This window comes from Gobius niger (assembly GCF_951799975.1).
Source record: "Gobius niger genome assembly, chromosome: 22".
In the NCBI taxonomy this organism is placed as follows: Eukaryota; Metazoa; Chordata; class Actinopteri; order Gobiiformes; family Gobiidae; genus Gobius; species Gobius niger.
The window spans coordinates 9757216-9777316 of record NC_136873.1 but is presented as its reverse complement, the minus strand read 5'-3'; the positions used below and the strand labels follow the sequence as shown (position 1 = coordinate 9777316).

Genomic DNA, 20101 nt, shown 5'->3' with positions numbered 1-20101 from the left:
TGTTGTCGGGGGGATTCCGTGCTATATGTTTTTTTTAATTTTCCCAAATTCTCTAAAGAAATTAAAAAAACGTTTTTTTTTTCAACATTTCCCAAAACTGTCTAACATTTTTTTTTAACTTTTAAAATACTTAAAAATACAAAAAAAATCCCCCAAATCTTTTTTTTTTTTTTTTTTTAATTCAAAACTTTTCTACATTTTTTTTAAAAAACGCTCAGATTTTCCAAACTGTTCCAAACTGTCTCCCACAAAGGAAATGAGTCTTTCGTGCTACACATGTATACCAAACATTTGAGTATTTATGAATGAATAAGCATGGCGGACATGTTGGACGACTCTTAATTTTGTACAAACTTTTCCAATTTCACAAATTTTCAAAAATGTTCCGACATTTTTAAAATGTTCCCTTTTTTTAAAAAACTTTTCCAAAATTCTCAAAAAAAATTCAAAACTTTTCCCAAAAAGTAACTGTTTTTTTTTTTACTTTTCAAAACCAAAAAAATCCCCCAAAATTTGATTCAAAACTTTTTACATTTTTTTTAAACCTTTCCAAACTATCTTCCACAAAGGAATTGACCATATTTGGATTCCAGAGTGTTGTCCAGGGGATTCCGTGCTCCTGTGAGTATTCGTGAATGAATAAGCGTGGGAAAGACCAGGGAGCCACAAAGTTTTTTTAAACTGTTCCAATTTCACAAATTTTCACAAATCTCCAACTCTCACTATTTTTTTTAAACTTTTCAAAAATTCTCAAAAAAATTCAAAACTTTTCCAAAAAAGTTACTTTTCCCCCCAAAAAGGTTTTTTTCATTTTCCCCCATTTTTTTTTTTTTTTTACTTTTCAAAACAAAAAAAATCCCCCCAAATTTTATTTTAAAAACTTTCCAAACTAACTCCCACAAAGGAAAGGAGCGTATTTGGATTCCAGAGTGTTGTCGGGGGGATTCCGTGCTCCTGTGAGTATTTTCCATCCATTTCCTTCCGCTTTATCCGGGGCCGGTTCTCGGGGGCAGCGTCTCAGCAGAGATGCCCAAACTTCCCGGCCTTGTCCCACTAGGACATGCCTGGAACACGACCAGGAGGTATCCGGAACAGACGCCCGAGCCACCTCAGCTGCTCCTTTCCACGTGAAGGAGCAGCGACTCTACTCCGAGCTCCTCCCAGTCCATCTCACGCTCCATCTGCCCCTCACTGAGAACAAGACCTGAGATACTGGAACTCCTCCAAGTATCTCGTGCTCCTGTGAGTATCGGCCTGTTGCACAATGTGGCTACGCTAGTTCCTCTGAGCTGGAGCTGTGGGCGCTAGCACTTCCTGTTCGTGTTCATTTCCATTAAGATGAGCTCAGACCAGTGAGTTCCTGGTAGAAATATTTCCATAGAGGAGACGTTTATGTTTGTGAGGATCAGGGAGTTTGTTTTTTTGGTCACATTTTTTTTGTTCTTTTTTTTGTCAATTTTTTATCACATTTTTGTAATTTTTTGGTCATTTTTTTTTCACATTTTTGTCATTTTTTGGTCATTTTTTTGTCACATTTTTGTAATTTTTTGGTCATTTTTTTGTCACATTTTTGTAATTTTTTGGTCATTTTTTGGTCACATTTTTGTCACATTTTTGTAATTTTTTGGTCATTTTTTGTCACATTTTTGTCACATTTTTGTCACATTTTTGTAATTTTTTGGTCATTTTTTGTCACATTTTTGTCACATTTTTGTCACATTTTTGTCACATTTTTGTCATTTTTTGGTCATTTTTTTCTCATATTTTTGTAATTTTTTGGTCATTTTTTTCTCATATTTTTGTCATTTTTTGGTCATTTTTTTCTCATATTTTTGTCATTTTTTGGTCATTTTTTTCTCATATTTTTGTCATTTTTTGGTCATTTTTTTGTCACATTTTTGTCATTTTTTGGTCATTTTTTGGTCATTTTTTGGTCACATTTTTGTCACATTTTGTCACATTTTTGTAATTTTTTGGTCATTTTTTTCTCATATTTTTGTCATTTTTTGGTCATTTTTTGGTCACATTTTTGTCACATTTTGTCACATTTTTGTAATTTTTTGGTCATTTTTTTCTCACATTTTTGTCATTTTTTGGTCATTTTTTTCTCATATTTTTGTCATTTTTTGGTCATTTTTTTCTCATATTTTTGTCATTTTTTGGTCATTTTTTTGTCACATTTTTGTCATTTTTTGGTCATTTTTTTCTCATATTTTTGTCATTTTTTGGTCATTTTTTTGTCACATTTTTGTCATTTTTTGGTCATTTTTTGGTCATTTTTTGGTCACATTTTTGTCACATTTTGTCACATTTTTGTAATTTTTTGGTCATTTTTTTCTCATATTTTTGTCATTTTTTGGTCATTTTTTTGTCACATTTTTGTCATTTTTTGGTCATTTTTTGGTCATTTTTTTCTCATATTTTTGTCATTTTTTGGTCATTTTTTTCTCATATTTTTGTCATTTTTTGGTCATTTTTTTGTCACATTTTTGTCATTTTTTGGTCATTTTTTTGTCACATTTTTGTCACATTTTGTCACATTTTTGTAATTTTTTGGTCATTTTTTTGTCACATTTTTGTCATTTTTTGGTCATTTTTTTCTCACATTTTTGTCATTTTTTGGTCATTTTTTTCTCACATTTTTGTCATTTTTCGTCAATTTTTTGTCAATTTCTTGTGACATTTTTGCCACATTTCCATCATTGTTTTCGTCGAGAAAATGTGCTCGGTTCAGGTGGGAGTTAAGCGGTTAATGCATTACACAACTTGAAATAGTGCCTTTATATATATATATATTTTTATAGCATGTTAGCCTTTAGCTTCAAGACAAACTATCGATCCTTCATGATCACAGGCGTCTCTGATCTGAACTTCATGATTTGAACACAGTAAATGATCGTCTACCGGGAACTCACCGCCCACAACATAATCTTTAGAAAATATGATTATTATTCCAGGAAAAGAAAACAGACAGGAAGTCCTGGCGCTCACACCTTCAGGTCAGAGGAGCTAGCATAGCCACACCGTGCAACAAGCTAATTAGTGCAGTGGTTCTCAACCTTTTAGAGCCGCGACCCCCATTGTAACAGTTCATTAGGATCGTGACCCCCACCCGGGTCAGACCGTGGGAAAAACAGGGACATTTAACCCCTTAAACTCCCAACTGAACCGAGCACATTTTCTCCAGTTTGGCTTTGCCCCAATCCAAAAGCTTCTGGAAAAAAGGTGCGAAAATAGCGACAGAACTGAGACAAAAACAGTGACAAAAACGTGACAAAAAAATGTATGAAAAAATGGCAAAAATGTGACAAAAAAATGACAAAAATGTGACAAAAAAAATGAAAATGTGACAAAAAAATGACGAAAAAAATGACGAAAAAAATGACAAAAATATGACACAAAAGTTACAAAAAATTGATAAAAAATTGACGAGAAAATGAAAAAAATGTGACAAAAAAAAAGATAAAAATTTGACAAAAAAAATACTAAAAATTGACAAAAACGTGACAAAAAATGCATGAAAAAATGGCAAAAATGTGACAAAAAAATGACAAAAAAATGGCAAAAATGTGACAAAAAAATGACAAAAATGTGACAAAAATGTGATAAAAATTTGACCAAAAAATTACAAAAATGTGACAAAAAAAATGAAAATGTGACAAAAAAATGACAAAAAATTTGATTAAAAAATGACGAAAAAAAATGACAAAAATATGACACAAAAGTTACAAAAATTTGATAAAAAATTGACGAGAAAATGAAAAAAATGTGACAAAAAAAACAGATAAAAATTTGACAAAAAAAATACAAAAAATTGACAAAAACGTGACAAAAAATGTATGAAAAAATGGCAAAAAATTGACAAAAATGTGACAAAAAATGACCAAAAAATGATGGAAACAAATGTGATGACGTGAGGACAAAGATCCTCTCAGTTCAGGCGGGAGTTAAGAGGTTAAACGATACAACTCTTAAAAAACAAAGAAAAACCAAACAAACAAAAATGAATTACATTTAGAACAAATAACGGCACCCTGGTAAAACAGCATGTTCGCTACGACACCATAATAATAATATTAAAACATATATTTTATCTATATGCTCTGGCGACCCCCCAAATTGGTCTCGCGACCCCCTAGTGGGTCCCGACCCCCAGGTTGAGAAGCCCTGCATTAGTGAATGAATAATTGTGGGAATGTGACGTGTGGCTCCGCCCCCGCGCTGTGACCCGGCGTCGTGACCCGGTGACCCGTCCCGCCCCCGGCGCCGCGCTCCTCGCCTGACGTGAGCGTGTGCGACCGGCGTGCTGGGGGAGGCGGCCGCACGCAGGATCTGAGGTGACAGAGCGCTTTCCCGCCGCCGCCGCGCTCTGCCCCAACGCGTCACCGTCAGAACGCCGCCGCCGCGGGAAACGAAAGGGGCGCTCGCATTCGCGGCGTTCACGTCCGGGACGGGGGGTGAGTCAGAGAGAGGGGGGGGGTCTGTTGTGTAAGAGCAGATTATACAGATGGGACACACATTTACATCACACTTAACCCCCGCCTTTATCTCCAGTTCAGCTTTACCCAAATCTTCTGGATGAGTTTTGTCGGTCTTAGCTTTCAAATGAGGCATTACCACATTGATACAGGGCACATTACGCTTTTAGATTTGGGTAAAGAGCATTGGTGAAGGTGGGGGTTAAGAGGTTAAAGAGTGGAATGAAAACAGCCCTCGTGTGTCTCCACAGAGTTTGGCGTCTTCCGTAAAGGAAATGACCATATTTGGATTACAGAGTGTTGTCGGGGGGATTCCGTGCTACACGTGGATGCCAAACATGTCAGTGTCTGTGAATGAATAAGCGTGGGAAAGAGCAGGGAGCCACACAGACATGTTTAAGGACATTTGTTAAAAACTGTTCCAAGATTTTCACCAATTTTCAAAAATGTTTCCAATTTTTTCCGATTTTTTTCAACATTCCCCAAAACTTTTAACCCCTTAACTCCCGCCTGAACCGAGCACGTTTTCTCCAGTTTGGCTTTACCCCAATCCAAAAGCTTCTGGAAAAAAGGGGAGGAAATAGCGACAGAACTGAGACGAAAACAATGATGGAAATGTGAGAAAAAAGTGACAAAAAATTGATGAAAAAATTGAAAAAAATAAATAAAAAAATGATAAAAAATGTGATAAAAAATGTGATGAAAAAATTGAAAAAAATAAATAAAAAAATGATGAAAAATGTGATAAAAAATTGACGAAAAAATGACAAAAGATGTGACAAAATGTTACAAAAAAATACAAAAATGAGTTGAACACCCAACAAAATAATAATTGAAAAAAAAATCTGATGACTTTAGGAAAAAGATCCTCTCGGGAGTTAAGAGGTTAAAAAACACTATTTTTCCCCCAAAAAAATTCAAAACCTTTCCAAACTTTTCCAAACTGTCTCCCACAAAGGAAATGAGCCTTTCGTGCTACACGTGTATACCAAACATCTTGGACGACATTTGTATTTTTAGACTGTTCCAATTTAACAATTTTTCAAAAATGTTCCAACATTTTTAAAACTTTCCAAAATTCAAAACTTTTCTAAAAAAGTTACGTTTTTCCCCCAAAAAACGTGTTCAACCTTTTCCCAAAACAGTCCTTTAAAACTTAAAAACTTTTCAAAACAAAACCAAAAAAATCCCCCAAATATATATTTTTTTTCTTTAACTTTTTTAACCTCTTCACTCCCACATGAACAGTTTCTCCAGTTTGGCTTTACCCAAATCTAAAAGCTTCTGGAAAAAAGCAACAAAACTGAGACGAAAACAATGATGGAAATGTGACAAAAAAGTGAGAAAACATTGATGAAAATTTGCCCAAAAAATTACAAAAATTGACCAAAATTGACAAAAAATGACAAAAAAATGATATTTTTTTTTTTTAAATGACAAAAAATGACAAAAATTGACAAAAATTGACAAAAAAATGGATAAAAAAATGACAAAAATTTGATTAAAAAATGATGAAAAATTGACAAAAAATGAAAAAAATTTGATTAAAAAAATGACGAAAAATTGACAAAAAAATGACAAAAAAATGATAAAAAAAGACAAAAATTGATTAAAAAAAAATGACAAAAATGTGATAAAAAAAAATGATTAAAAATGACAAAAAAATGACAAAAAAATGAAAAAATATTTGACAAAAAATTGACAAAAAATGACGAAAAAATTGACAAAAAATGACGAAAAAATTACAAAAAATTGACAAAAAAATGAGTTGAATACCCAACAAAACAATGATGGAAAAGTAATTTGATGACGTGAGGAAAAAGCTCCTCTCGGTTCAGTCGGGAGTTCAGAGGTTCAGATCCTGCTCCACGTGGATACCAAACCTGTCAGTATGAGTGAATGAGACACAGCCATGTTGGACTCACCGGCCACAGTGACCCGCGCCGCGGCTGACCACGCTGCCCGCGCCCTCCGCGGTGGCGAGGCACTGGTACCGGCCCTCGTCTGAGCGCTGGTGCCGGGCGTGCACCACGTCCCGGATCAGGAGCGTCCCGTTGGGGAACACCGTCCTCCGCTCGTCCACGAAGGAGCTGAGCGCCACGCCGTCTTTACGCCACGCCACGGACACCGGCCAATCACAGCGCGCCTCGCAGTCCAGCCGCAGCACGCCGCCGCGGACCACCACGGCGTCCTGAGGCTCCAGCGCGAAGGACAGGTCCACGAAGCCCGGGGAGTCTGAGGAGAGAGGAGAGGCTGTTAGGAGGGTTTATGAGGGTGACGTCATGACCAGTCGCCCATATATGGTCACGATCGAAGCAGAGGGAAAACAAGCTTCTCCAACACATCTTTAACCTCTGAACTCCCGCCTGAACCGAGAGGAGCTTTTTCCTCACGTCATCACATTCTTTTTCCATCATTTTTTCGTTAGGTATTCAACTCATTTTGGTAACTTTTTGGTATTTTTTGTAATTTTTTCATCAATTTTTTATCAAATTTTTGTAATTTTTTTAATCAAATTTTTGTCTTTTTTGTCAATTTTTTGTCATTTTTCTGTCAAATTTTTATCAAATTTTGTCTTTTTTTCGTCCATTTTTTATCACATTTTTTGTCAATTTTTTGTCATTTTTTTGTCAATTTTTTGTCAAATTTTAATCAAATTTTGTCTTTTTTTCGTCCATTTTTTCTCACATTTTTTCTCAAATTTTGTCTTTTTTTTGTCCATTTTTTATCACATTTTTGGTCAAATTTTTTGTCAAATTTTGGTCGATTTTTTATCAATTTTTTGTCCATTTTTTATCAAATTTTGTTTTTTATTCGTCAATCTTTTATCACATTTTTATCATTTTTTGTCCATTTTTTGTCCATTTTTTATAAATTTTTTGTCAAATTTTTATAATTTTTTTTGTCAAATTTTTATAATTTTTTTTGTCAAATTTTTATAATTTTTTTGTAATTTTTTTGTCAAATTTTTGTCAGTTTTTTGTCAAATTTTAATCAAATTTTGTCTTTTTTTCGTCCATTTTTTATCACACTTTTATCATTTTTTGTCACATTTTTGTCACATTTTTGTCAATTTTTTGTCAATTTTTTGTCATTTTTTTATAATTTTTTTAATATTTTTTGTCAAATTTTTTTGTCAAATTTTTGTCAGTTTTTTGTCAGTTTTTTGTCACATTTCCATCATTGTTTTCGTCTCAGTTTTGTCGCTATTTTCTCACCTTTTTTCCAGAAGCTTTTGGATTGGGGTAAAGCCAAACTGGAGAAAATGTGCTCGGTTCAGGCGGGAGTTAAGGGGTTAACCATTCTGAATATATTTTCTTAGTAAATAAACAGACACACAGAGGAGCACGGCGGCTCCACAGAATGTGATCGAAGGTGATGATGTCATAATGGGGGCGGGGCCAGTGCGACTGTATGGGAGAAACACAGAAAACACAGAAATCTCCAAAACAGAAACGAACAATAGTTTTTTCCTCATCAGTGTTTCAGTTACCATAGACATGCTCTAGCCTAGCACTAGCCTAGCACTAGCCTAGCACTAGCCTAGCCTCGCACTAGCCTCGCACTAGCCTAGCACCACTAAACTCTTCAAATATGAGGACTGCATTAATTTAGAGGTGAAACAACTAATCGATTAATCGTCGACTAACCGATTATTGAAATAGTCGACAACTATTTTAGTAAATCGATGAATCGTTTTCTGGTTCACACATCCTCAAATACAGCAACAAAACCTACTTTGTGTTTAACCTCTTAACTCCCGCCTGAACCGAGACCATTTTCTACCCAAATCCTGTAGGCCAGTGTAACGCCTCATTTGAAAGCTAAGATCTACAAAACTAAATTGATCTGTTTCCTCACATCATCAGGTTTTTTTCCATCACTTCTTTTGTTGGGCGGTCGTCTCATTTTTGTCAAATTTTCGTGACTTTTTTGTCACTTTTTCGTCAAATTATTTGTCATTTTTTGTCCATTTTTGTCAAATTTTTGTCAATTTTTTATCACATTTTTGTCACTTTTTTGTCACATTTCCATCATCTTTTTCGTCTCAGTTTTGTTGCTATTTTCTCACCTTTTTTCCAGAAGCTTTTGGATTGGGGTAAAGCTGGAGAAAACGTGCTCGGTTCAGGCGGGAGTTAAGGGGTTAGAGTAAATCAAAGAGACAAAACGTCAGAGACAGAGTTCAAACTAAGACGTTAAAGCGATGTTTCTCCGCAGCCTCTCGCCTTAAATGGAAAATAAACCTCACGTTGGGGGTTTTCCCGTCGGACGAAGCGCCTGGACTTTGGGGAAAAGCTGCAGTCGAGGATCAGACGGAGCAGAAAGTGTGTTTGTGTGTCACTCCTCAGCGGGAAACCCTCCCCAAAGACCACGGGAACAGACTACTGTAAAACTGAACTGACCCCCCCCCCCCTCCACAGCGAGTCCGACTACTGTAAAACTGAACTGACCCCCCCCGCCCTCCACAGCTGCTCTGTCTGACCAAACATCTGTCATCACTCTCACAACACGACCCGGCCCGGCGGAGACCGGGGGAGGGAGGGGGGGCTGGAGGAAGAAGAGCCAGATCCCGAAGAAACAGAGAAATCAAATGAAGGAGCTTTGATTCAAGGTTTTTCCGACATGAAGAGCGGCCGCCTTTAACATAAACAAACAGACACAAACTACAAGGTCTCAGCTTTCAAACAAGGCAACGCACTGGACTTTAGGTTGTAAAGAAAAACGGAAATGTGTCAAAAATGCTGAATTGACGAAAAAGTGGCAAAAAAATGACAAAAATGTGACGAAAAAATGACAAAAAAACTACAAAAAATGTGACAAAAAATGTGACAAAATATTGACGAACAAATGACAAAAATGTGACAAAAATGTGACAAAAATGTGACAAAAATGTGACACAAAAATGACAAAAAATACGACAACAAAATGACCAAAATATAGCAAAATAATAACAAAAATGTGATTAAAAATGTGACAAAAAATGTGACAAAAAATGTGACAAAAAATGTGACAAAAAATGACAAAAAATTGATTAAAAATTTATAAAACATTACAAAAAAATGCCAAAAATGTGATACAAAATTGACGAAAAAAATAGAAAAATTTGACAAAAAACTTTGACAAAAAATGACTAAAAAGTTACAAAAATGAGTTGAATACCCAAGAAAAAAATGATGTGATGACGTGAGGAAAAAGATCCTCTCGGTTCAGGCGGGAGTGAAGAGGTTAAAAGACAAAGCGCTGCTCTGGCCTATATTAAATCAGAGACAATGAGGTTCACAGGTAAAAGGCTGGGTAATATTTGACATAAATGAATCTTGTGATGAATCCTCTCGTTATTACTTGCAGACGCACTTCCTGTTTCCTGCTCCGTGACGGATTCGTGAACGTGTTTTGGGCGGATTCCGGGCGGTTCTCGTGTCAGAGTTTGAAAGTGTAAAGCGGGGATTTAAATCGGGGTAAATCCGCGGTTACAGACGGTTTTCTGTAACGAGATCCGACGAATGTGAGGAAACTCCGGCGTCTAATCTGGATTTACAGCCGTGTTTACACAGACCGGGATTAAGCGAAGTGTTTGAAAACTCCGGAAACGTGGGTGACGAGCAGGAGGACGAACACGCAGGCGATGGGCTGGTGCCAGAGGTCGACAGATGTGGATTTGTCGTCTGTGTAGGTGGAGATGTTTGCAGCACATCTTCACACATTTCTGACGTTTGAATAGATGTGACTTCATCATCGTTATGGAGGATGTTGAGGTTTAGATTTTTGTCAAAAGATCGCAGTTTCAACAATTTGTTTCTGTTGCCTTTTCATTTACTATTTTTATCTACTTTTCATCATTGTTTTGAGGCTTCTTCAGGAAGGTTTGTTTGTACTGAAGTATCCAGTATATATTGAAGTATCCAGTTTATAATGAAATATCCAGTTTATATTGTTGTAATTTTTTGTCACATTTTGTCATTTTTTTGTCATTTCTGGTCATTTTTTTGTCAAATTTTTGTCAAATTTCTCTCAAATTTTTGTCATTTTTTTGTCAAATTTTTTATCAATTTTTTGTCATTTTTTTGTTTTGTTTTTTTCAAATTTTTATCAATTTTTAGAAAAAATTTTGTCAAATTTTTTTCATTTTTTGTCAATTGTTAACCTGGCTAACTCCAGGCTGCTGTGTGCGCTCGAATTATTTGGAACTGCACAACAGCCTGGGGACCATGGCCCAAATCTCCGGTGGATTTGGGAACCAATCACAGAGCGAGGAGGGACGGCAAGACGATAACGCGCTATTCGATATACGGAAGCTTGTGGTTTATTTACGGATAATTTAAAAAAAAGTTTATTTACAGATCCAACATGACAGCAGCAGACGCAATGGTATTTTTTGATCAAGCTTTAGACCTTGTTCTAAATAATTTAGCTCAAAGGTTTACAGCGGGTACGTCATACGTCATCTCATACGATGATATGATTGGCTGTGGCTACGTGCAGACGCAAGAGACACTTTTTTTTTTTTTTTTTTTCGTATCGCCCAATAAACGAGTATGGACGCTCGTAAACCACACCTCTCCTACGAGAAAATGAATTGGTGTCCCCAGACTAAATATCACTTGTGATTTTAGTCTGGTGTTAGCCAGGCTACAATTTTTTGTCATTTTTTGTCACATTTTTGTCATTTTTCTGTCAGATTTTTGTCATTTTTTAGTCATTTTTTTGGTCAATTTTTATCACATTTTTTCCATTTTTTTCAAATTTTTTTCAGATTTTTTTGGTCATTTTTTTAATCAAATTTTTATCATTTTTTTGTCACGTTTTTGTCATTTTTTGTAAATTTTTGGTCAATTTTTTATCACATTTCTCTAATTTTTTTGTCACATTTTTTGTAACGTTTTTGTCATTTTTTGGTCAATTTTTTGGTCAATTTCTTGTGACATTTTTGCCACTTTTTCATCAATGTTTTGTCACTTTTTTGTCACATTTCCATCATTGTTTTCGTCTCAGTTTTGTTGCTATTTTCTCACCTTTTTCCCAGAAGCTTTTGGATTGGGGTAAAGCCGAACTGGAGAAAATGTGCTCGGTTCAGGTGGGAGTTAAGGGGTTAAAGTATCCAGCGCCAGCGCCTCTTAAAACCTTTAAACGTGTGTGTGTTTTAGTGAACCTGCCGTGTTCGTCCTCCCCCCTGACGCTCCGTCCGTCGCCTTGTGTCGATGGTGCACCTCGCTCCTCGCCATTTTCACCCGCGGGACTACGGCTCCCAGCATGCACCTCTTCACCTCCGGCCCCGGTTTGAACACGGAGCGATTCAGGAGGAGGGTCAAAGTCACGGATCGAAGGGGCGGCGGGTTAGAGGGCGAGGGGGAGGGGCTAACCAGGAGAAAACAAGGAGAAAACTAGGGATAAACCAGGAGAAAACCAGGGATAAACTAGGAGAAAACCAGGGATAAACTAGGAGAAAACCAGGGATAAACTAGGAGAAAACCAGGGATAAACTAGGAGAAAACCAGGGATAAACTAGGAGAAAACCAGGGATGAACCAGGAGTAAACCAGGAGTAAACAAGGAGAAAACCAGGAGTAAACCAGGAGTAAACCAGGAGTAAACCAGGAGTAAACAAGGAGAAAACCAGGAGTAAACCAGGAGTAAACCAGGAGTAAACAAGGAGAAAACCAGGAGTAAACCAGGGATAAACTAGGAGAAAACCAGGGATAAACTAGGAGAAAACCAGGGATAAACTAGGAGAAAACCAGGGATAAACTAGGAGAAAACCAGGGATGAACCAGGAGTAAACAAGGAGAAAACCAGGAGTAAACCAGGAGTAAACCAGGAGTAAACCAGGAGTAAACAAGGAGAAAACCAGGAGAAAACTAGGAGTAAACCAGGAGTAAACCAGGGATAAACTAGGAGAAAACCAGGGATAAACTAGGAGAAAACCAGGGATAAACTAGGAGAAAACCAGGGATGAACCAGGAGTAAACAAGGAGAAAACCAGGAGTAAACCAGGAGTAAACCAGGAGTAAACAAGGAGAAAACCAGGAGTAAACCAGGAGTAAACCAGGAGTAAACCAGGAGTAAACAAGGAGAAAACCAGGAGTAAACCAGGAGTAAACCAGGAGTAAACAAGGAGAAAACCAGGAGTAAACCAGGAGTAAACCAGGAGTAAACCAGGGATAAACTAGGAGAAAACCAGGGATAAACTAGGAGAAAACCAGGGATAAACTAGGAGAAAACCAGGGATAAACTAGGAGAAAACCAGGGATGAACCAGGAGTAAACAAGGAGAAAACCAGGAGTAAACCAGGAGTAAACCAGGAGTAAACCAGGAGTAAACAAGGAGAAAACCAGGAGAAAACTAGGAGTAAACCAGGAGTAAACCAGGGATAAACTAGGAGAAAACCAGGGATAAACTAGGAGAAAACCAGGGATGAACCAGGAGTAAACAAGGAGAAAACCAGGAGTAAACCAGGAGTAAACCAGGAGTAAACCAGGAGTAAACCAGGAGTAAACAAGGAGAAAACCAGGAGAAAACTAGGAGTAAACCAGGAGAAAACCAGGAGTAAACCAGGAGAAAACCAGGAGTAAACCAGGAGTAAACCAGGAGTAAACCAGGAGAAAACCAGGAGAAAACTAGGAGTAAACCAGGAGAAAACCAGGAGTAAACCAGGAGAAAACCAGGAGAAAACCAGGAGAAAACTAGGAGTAAACCAGGAGAAAACTAGGAGTAAACCAGGAGAAAACCAGGAGTAAACCAGGAGTAAACCAAGAGAAAACCAGGAGAAAACTAGGAGTAAACCAGGAGTAAACCAGGAGAAAACCAGGAGAAAACCAAGAGAAAACCAAGAGAAAACCAGGAGAAAACTAGGAGTAAACCAGGAGTAAACCAGGAGAAAACCAGGAGAAAACCAGGAGTAAACCAGGAGTAAACCAAGAGAAAACCAGGAGTTAACCAGGAGAAAACCAGGAGAAAACTAGGAGAAAACTAGGAGTAAACCAAGAGTAAACCAAGAGTAAACCAGGAGTAAACCAGGAGTAAACCAGGAGTAAACCAGGAGTAAACCAGGAGTAAACCAGGAGTAAACCAGGAGTAAACCAGGAGAAAACCAGGGCTTAACCAGGAGTAAACCAGGGCTTAACCAGGAGTAAACCAGGAGTAAACAAGGAGAAAACCAGGAGTAAACCAGGGATAAACTAGGAGAAAACCAGGGATAAACTAGGAGAAAACCAGGGATAAACTAGGAGAAAACCAGGGATGAACCAGGAGTAAACCAGGAGTAAACAAGGAGAAAACCAGGAGTAAACCAGGAGTAAACCAGGAGTAAACCAGGAGTAAACAAGGAGAAAACCAGGAGTAAACCAGGAGTAAACCAGGAGTAAACAAGGAGAAAACCAGGAGTAAACCAGGGATAAACTAGGAGAAAACCAGGGATAAACTAGGAGAAAACCAGGGATAAACTAGGAGAAAACCAGGGATAAACTAGGAGAAAACCAGGGATGAACCAGGAGTAAACAAGGAGAAAACCAGGAGTAAACCAGGAGTAAACCAGGAGTAAACAAGGAGAAAACCAGGAGTAAACCAGGAGTAAACCAGGAGTAAACAAGGAGAAAACCAGGAGAAAACTAGGAGTAAACCAGGAGTAAACCAGGGATAAACTAGGAGAAAACCAGGGATAAACTAGGAGAAAACCAGGGATGAACCAGGAGTAAACAAGGAGAAAACCAGGAGTAAACCAGGAGTAAACCAGGAGTAAACCAGGAGTAAACTAGGAGTAAACCAGGAGAAAACCAGGAGTAAACCAGGAGAAAACCAGGAGTAAACCAGGAGTAAACCAGGAGTAAACCAGGAGTAAACCGGGGATAAACCAGGAGAAAACCAGGAGTAAACTAGGGATAAACTAGGAGTAAACTAGGAGTAAACCAGGAGAAAACCAGGAGAAAACCAGGAGAAAACCAGGAGAAAACCAGGAGTAAACCAGGAGAAAACCAGGAGAAAACCAGGAGAAAACCAGGAGAAAACCAGGAGTAAACCAGGAGAAAACCAGGAGAAAACCAGGAGAAAACCAGGAGTAAACCAGGAGAAAACCAGGAGTAAACCAGGAGAAAACTAGGAAAAAAACAGGAGTAAACCAGGAGTAAACCAGGAGAAAACCAGGAGAAAACTAGGAAAAAAACAGGAGAAAACCAGGAGAAAACCAGGAGAAAACCAGGGATAAACTAGGAGAAAACCAGGAGAAAACCAGGAGAAAACCAGGAGAAAACCAGGAGAAAACCAGGAGAAAATCAGGAGAAAACCAGGAGAAAACCAGGAGAAAACCAGGGATAAACCAGGAGAAAACCAGGAGAAAACCAGGGATTAACCAGGAGAAAACCAGGAGAAAACCAGGGATTAACCAGGACTAAACCAGAGCTAAACCAGAGCTAACCCAGGGGTAAACCAGGACTAAACCAGAGCTAAACCAGGGCTAACCCAGGGGTAAACCAGAAGTAAACCGGGAGTAAACCAGGGCAAAACCAAGACTAATCCAGGGATAAACTAGGAGTAAACCAGGACTAAACCAGGGCTAAACCAGAGGTAAACCAAGACTAAACCAGAGCTAAACCAGGAGTGTGTTCAGCTACAGCCATTGCAACACTAAAAACAAATTCCTTTTGTTTTAACCTGTTAAACTGTTAACCGGTTAACTCTCACCTGAGGGTTAACCATTATTTACATCCAAATCTCATCTGTGTGAGTGAAACCACCTCACGGAGAGCTCCTGTTTCTCCTCACGACGTCCTCAAACCCGGATGCCAAACGGCCGCCCCTCTGTCCCGGCGCCGCTGGAAAACCAACGCGCCGTCAGGGGGTGACAGCCCGTGTGAGGGGGCCCAGACTCCCCCGGGACCCCCCCCCCCCCCCTGGACCCCCCCGCCCCCGACGTGGCCCCTGAGCCGTGAAGGCGTGAAGGGCCTCGTCTGTTTGTGCGACGGGGCCCAGAGGAGCAGAGCTGTCACCGAGACCAGAGTCCACCGGGAATTAAGTATTCAGAACGAGTCAGAGAGAGGAGGGTTTAGTGAGGGGGGGCTGAGGGACAGAATGAACCCCCCAGTTTATGAACCTCTTAACTCCAGGTCTGCTTTACCCAAATCCTGTAGGCCAGTGGAACGCCTCATCTGAAAGACCTGCAAAACTAAATGGATCTTTAGATTTTCAGATTTTTTTTCAGCACTTTTTTTGTTGGGCAGTCGACTCATTTTTGTCACTTTTTCGTCAAATTATTCACATTTTTTTGTCAAATTCGCATCATTTTTTCGTCCTTTTTTTCCGCAATTTCTCGTCAAATTTTTGTCCATTTTTGTCATTTTTCGTAAATTTTTTGTCACTTTTTCGTCCTTTTTTTCGCATTTTTTGTATGAAATTTTTCTCACATTTTCGTCAATTTAAATTTTTTTTTTTTTTCACTTTTTCATCGAATTATTCACATTTTTTGTCACTTTTTCTCAGTGTTTTGTCCATTTTTGTAATTTTTTTTTTTTTAAATGTCACTTTTTCGTCAAATTATTCGAATTTTTTTTTCAAATTCTTATCATTTTTTTGTCACATTTTTGTCATTTTTTGTAAATTTTTCGTCTATTTTTTTCCTCAATTTTTCATCAAATTTTTCTCACTTTTTTGTCCAGTTTTTTGTAATTTTTTGTAATTTTTCTGTAAATTTTTCGTCAAATTATTGACATTTTTTTGTCAAATTATTCAATTTTTTTGGTCAAATTCTTATCACTTTTTGTCAATTTTTTGTCAATTTTTTCCTAAATTTTTCGTAATTTTCTTCTAGTTTTTTTGTCAATTTTTTGTCACTTTTTCGCCAAATTATTCACATTTTTCATCAAATTTTTCTCACTTTTTTCACATTTACATCATTGTTTTCGTCTCAGTTTTGTTGCTATTTTTGCACCTTTTTCCCAGAAGCTTTTGGATTGGGGTAAAGCCAAACTGGAGAAAACGTGCTCGATTCAGGTGGGAGTTAAGGGGTTAATATCGCCTGCAGTTCACAAACTATCCACCAGGGGGTTTGCTGCAGCGCCCTCAGCACCCCGGGTTCCCACGGCCTTTGTGAATACTAACTGATTCATGTAAACCAATGGACGCCGCTAGGCTAGGCTAACCCATAGACACAGATGCATAAAGTCAGTGTATAAAGAACACCTTGATAATAAAAACACAAATGAACCTTCATGGAGGTGAAGGTCAGATGAATATGGAGCAGAGCATTAACATGAGGCGCCTGAAGGACACGCCTCAGGGTCTCCACAAACGTGTCACTACAGATGTTTTCACAGTGGTGGAAGTGGAGATTTGTATCTGTTTTCCTCCCTTTACATCTTAGTTTTCATGTCAGATATAAAAATGCTGATGTTTATTTGATGATGTTTTGTCTGCGAGGTGGGGGCGACCCGGAAGTAGAAAGGCCGTCTTTCCCGCGGGTTTTCATTCATAAATATTGACAGATTTGACATCCACGTGTCCTGCTAAGGGGCCCCGTGATGACGCTTTCACCCAAATATGGTGTTTTTCCTCCTACGAGACGCTGGAGCGGAAAAGTGGAAGAACGGGCCGAGCATGACGAAGAAATGACAAATATTTGATTAAGAAAACGACAAAAATGGGAAAAAATGTGATAAAATTTTGCCGAAAAAAATGACAAAAAATTACAAAAAGTTGACAAAAAATGACCAAAATTACAAAAAAATTGAAAAAAAAATTATAAAAAATTGATAAAAAAATTGACAAAAAATTACAAGAAAAATGACAAAAAAATGACAAATATTTGACAAAAAAAAAACAAAAAATGACAAAAAAATGACAAAAAGATTGACTAAAAATGACAAAAAAAGTGATAAAAAATGGAAGAAAAATGACGAAAAAATGACAAATATTTGACAAAAAATGACAAAAAAATGACAAAAAAATGACAGAAAATGGACAAAAAATCTACAAAAAATGACAAAAAATTTACAAAAATGTGATAATAAATTGACAAAAAATGATAAAAAAATGATAAAAATTTGAAAAAAAAATGACAAAAATATGAATAAAATTTGATAAAAAATGGACAAAAAATGATTTTAAAAAAATGTCAAAAAATTTACAAAAAAACGACAAAAATATGACAAAAAATTGATAAAAAATTGACAAAAAATGATTTAAAAAAAATGTCAAAAAATTTACAAAAAACCCACAAAAATGTGACAAAAATTTGATAAAAAATTGACATAAAATGACTGCAAAAATGCAGTACATTTTTTCCTCATATTTATATCTGTGATGTTCAGCAAAAGCTTCAAATTAAATCTCTACATGTATTATTTTCCCTGTTCTCCTGCAGAGTCTCGCCTTAAAGACACGTTTTCTTTCTGTTTCTGTTTCCACTGTCAGATCCGTCGCTCCCAGCACAGGCTCTGGGCATGGGCGACCTCGGCGGCACAGCGGAAGGATCAAACCTGTCCGCGTTAATCGCCGCCGTCTGTCGCGCAGATGTTCCCGAGTCGTTACCGCGGCGACCGACAGGTGTTGCCCGGGCGACCTCTGTCCTGACGAGGCTAATGAGTGACGGAGGGAAACATTTACTCTACTCAAGCTCCTCCTCCAGTCCTGGTTTAGTCCTGGTTTAGTCCTGGTTTAGTCCCGGTTTAGTCCTGGTTCAGTCCCGGTTCAGTCCGGGCATCTCTTAGTAATTACAAAGGCGTCCCTGAAGGCGTCGTTAATGAGGTTCAAGGACGGGCTGACCACTCTCTGCCGCTCGCTGGGGGCGGAGCTTCAGGAGGTTAATGACGAGGAGGAACTTACGACTGAAATATGAGCTCGAGCACCTCGGAGACACGAGCCGAGGCTAATGTGACGCAGAGACTTTACCCCCCCTTAACCCTGCTTTACCCAAATCTACAAGAGTAACGCCTCATTTGAAAGCTAAGACTTACAAAACGGATCTAAGTGGATCTTTTTCCTCGTTGTTGTCATCACTTTTAAGAGAGTTAATGCGCCTCAATACAACAACAGCAGAGGGACTGATATTTTTTTCTGGATTTTTTGTCTTTTTTTGCTGGATTTTCGCCATTTTTTTTTCTGGATTTTTTGTCTTTTTTTGCTGGATTTTTGTCGTTTTTTTCTGGATTTTTTGTCTTTTTTTGCTGGATTTTTGTCTTTTTTTTGCTGGATTTTTGGCATTTTTTTTGCTGGATTTTTTGTCTTTTTTTGCTGGATTTTTGTCATTTTTTTCTGGATTTTTTGTCTTTTTTTGCTGGATTTTTGTCTTTTTTTTGCTGGATTTTCCCCCCAATTTTTTCCGGATTTTTGTCACTTTTTTGCTGAATTTTTGTCACTTTTTTGCTGAATTTTTGTCACTTTTTTGCTGAATTTTTGTCACTTTTTTGCTGGATTTTTGGCATTTTTGTCAATTTACATCCTCATTTTCCAGCTTTGCTTTGTTTTGTTTTTGCATATTCCTTCCACCATAGAGTGAAGAGCAAAAATAATACATGAAATGAATGAAGAAATGAACTGTTAGTAGTTGACCAAACATATTGCTTTAAGTCCAGCGAACACTTAATTCTATGTTCGATAAAGGTTTTCTTGCTTGTATTCATAGAAAAAAGTAGGCGTAAAACAAACCAGGCATTTTTGACCAACTTCCACAAACGATTTGGCTCAACAGAAACCTGAAAAGTTGAGTAAACTAAAGCATCCAGTTGCTTTGCTTTTTTAAGCTAACTCAACTTTTTGTTTATTACAGTGGACTGAAACAAAACTGATCCATTACTTAAAGAGTATGAATGCATTAATTTCTGAACTCCCGCCTGAACCAAGAGGATGTTTTTCCTCACATCATCAGATTTTTTTTCCATCATTGTTTTGTTGGTTATCCAACTCATTTATGTCACTTTTTTGTCATTTTTTTCGTCATTTATTTGTCCAATTTTTGTTCTTTTTTTGTCCAATTTTTATCACATTTTTGACATATTTTTGTAATTTTGTTTTTCAATTTTTTGTCATTTTTTCGTCAATTTTTTTAATCAGATTTGTGTCATTTATTTGTGATTTTTTTTTTATTGTTTTTAATTTTTATCACATTTTTGTCTTTTTTTTGTCACATTTTTATCAATTTTTTGTCATTTTTTGGTCACATTTTGGACATTTTTCTGTAAAATTTTCATCACATTTTTGTCCTTTACTTGTCACATTTTGCCACTTTTTGGACATTTTTTTTGTCATTTTTTGGTCACATTTTGGACATTTTTCTGTAAAATTTTCATCAAGTTTTCGTCACATTTTTGTATTTTTTTGGGTCAATTTTTATCAAGTTTTCGTACATTTTTTGTCAATTTCTTGCGACATTTTTGCCACTTTTCCATCAATTTTTCGTCACTTTTTCATCAATGTTTTCTCACTTTTTTGTCACATTTCCATCATTGTTTTCCTCTCAGTTTTGTTGTTTTTTTCCAGAAGCTTTTGGATTGGGGTAAAGCCCAACTGGAGTAAACGTGCTCGGTTCAGGCGGGAGTTAAGGGGTTAAAGAATGTGTCCCACTCAGTGCATGAAGCTCGTGGTGACTGCCCCCAGTGGAGGAGGGAGGTATAGGAGGTACAGGAGGTACAGGAGGTATAG

General features: G+C 37.4%; 1 protein-coding gene across 1 annotated transcript in view; it reads right to left on the bottom strand.

Moving 5' to 3' along the window:
• Positions 1-11701, bottom strand: part of LOC306981592 (netrin receptor DCC-like) — a gene marked incomplete at both ends in the record, with an annotated part of 40508 nt that extends 28807 nt beyond the window's left edge. Inside the window, 3 exon segments of the mRNA XM_079581200.1 lie at positions 6404-6423; positions 6425-6713; positions 11629-11701. Coding sequence (XP_079437326.1) covers positions 6404-6423; positions 6425-6713; positions 11629-11701 — 382 coding nt within the window.
• Positions 11702-20101: the final 8400 nt, after the last annotated feature.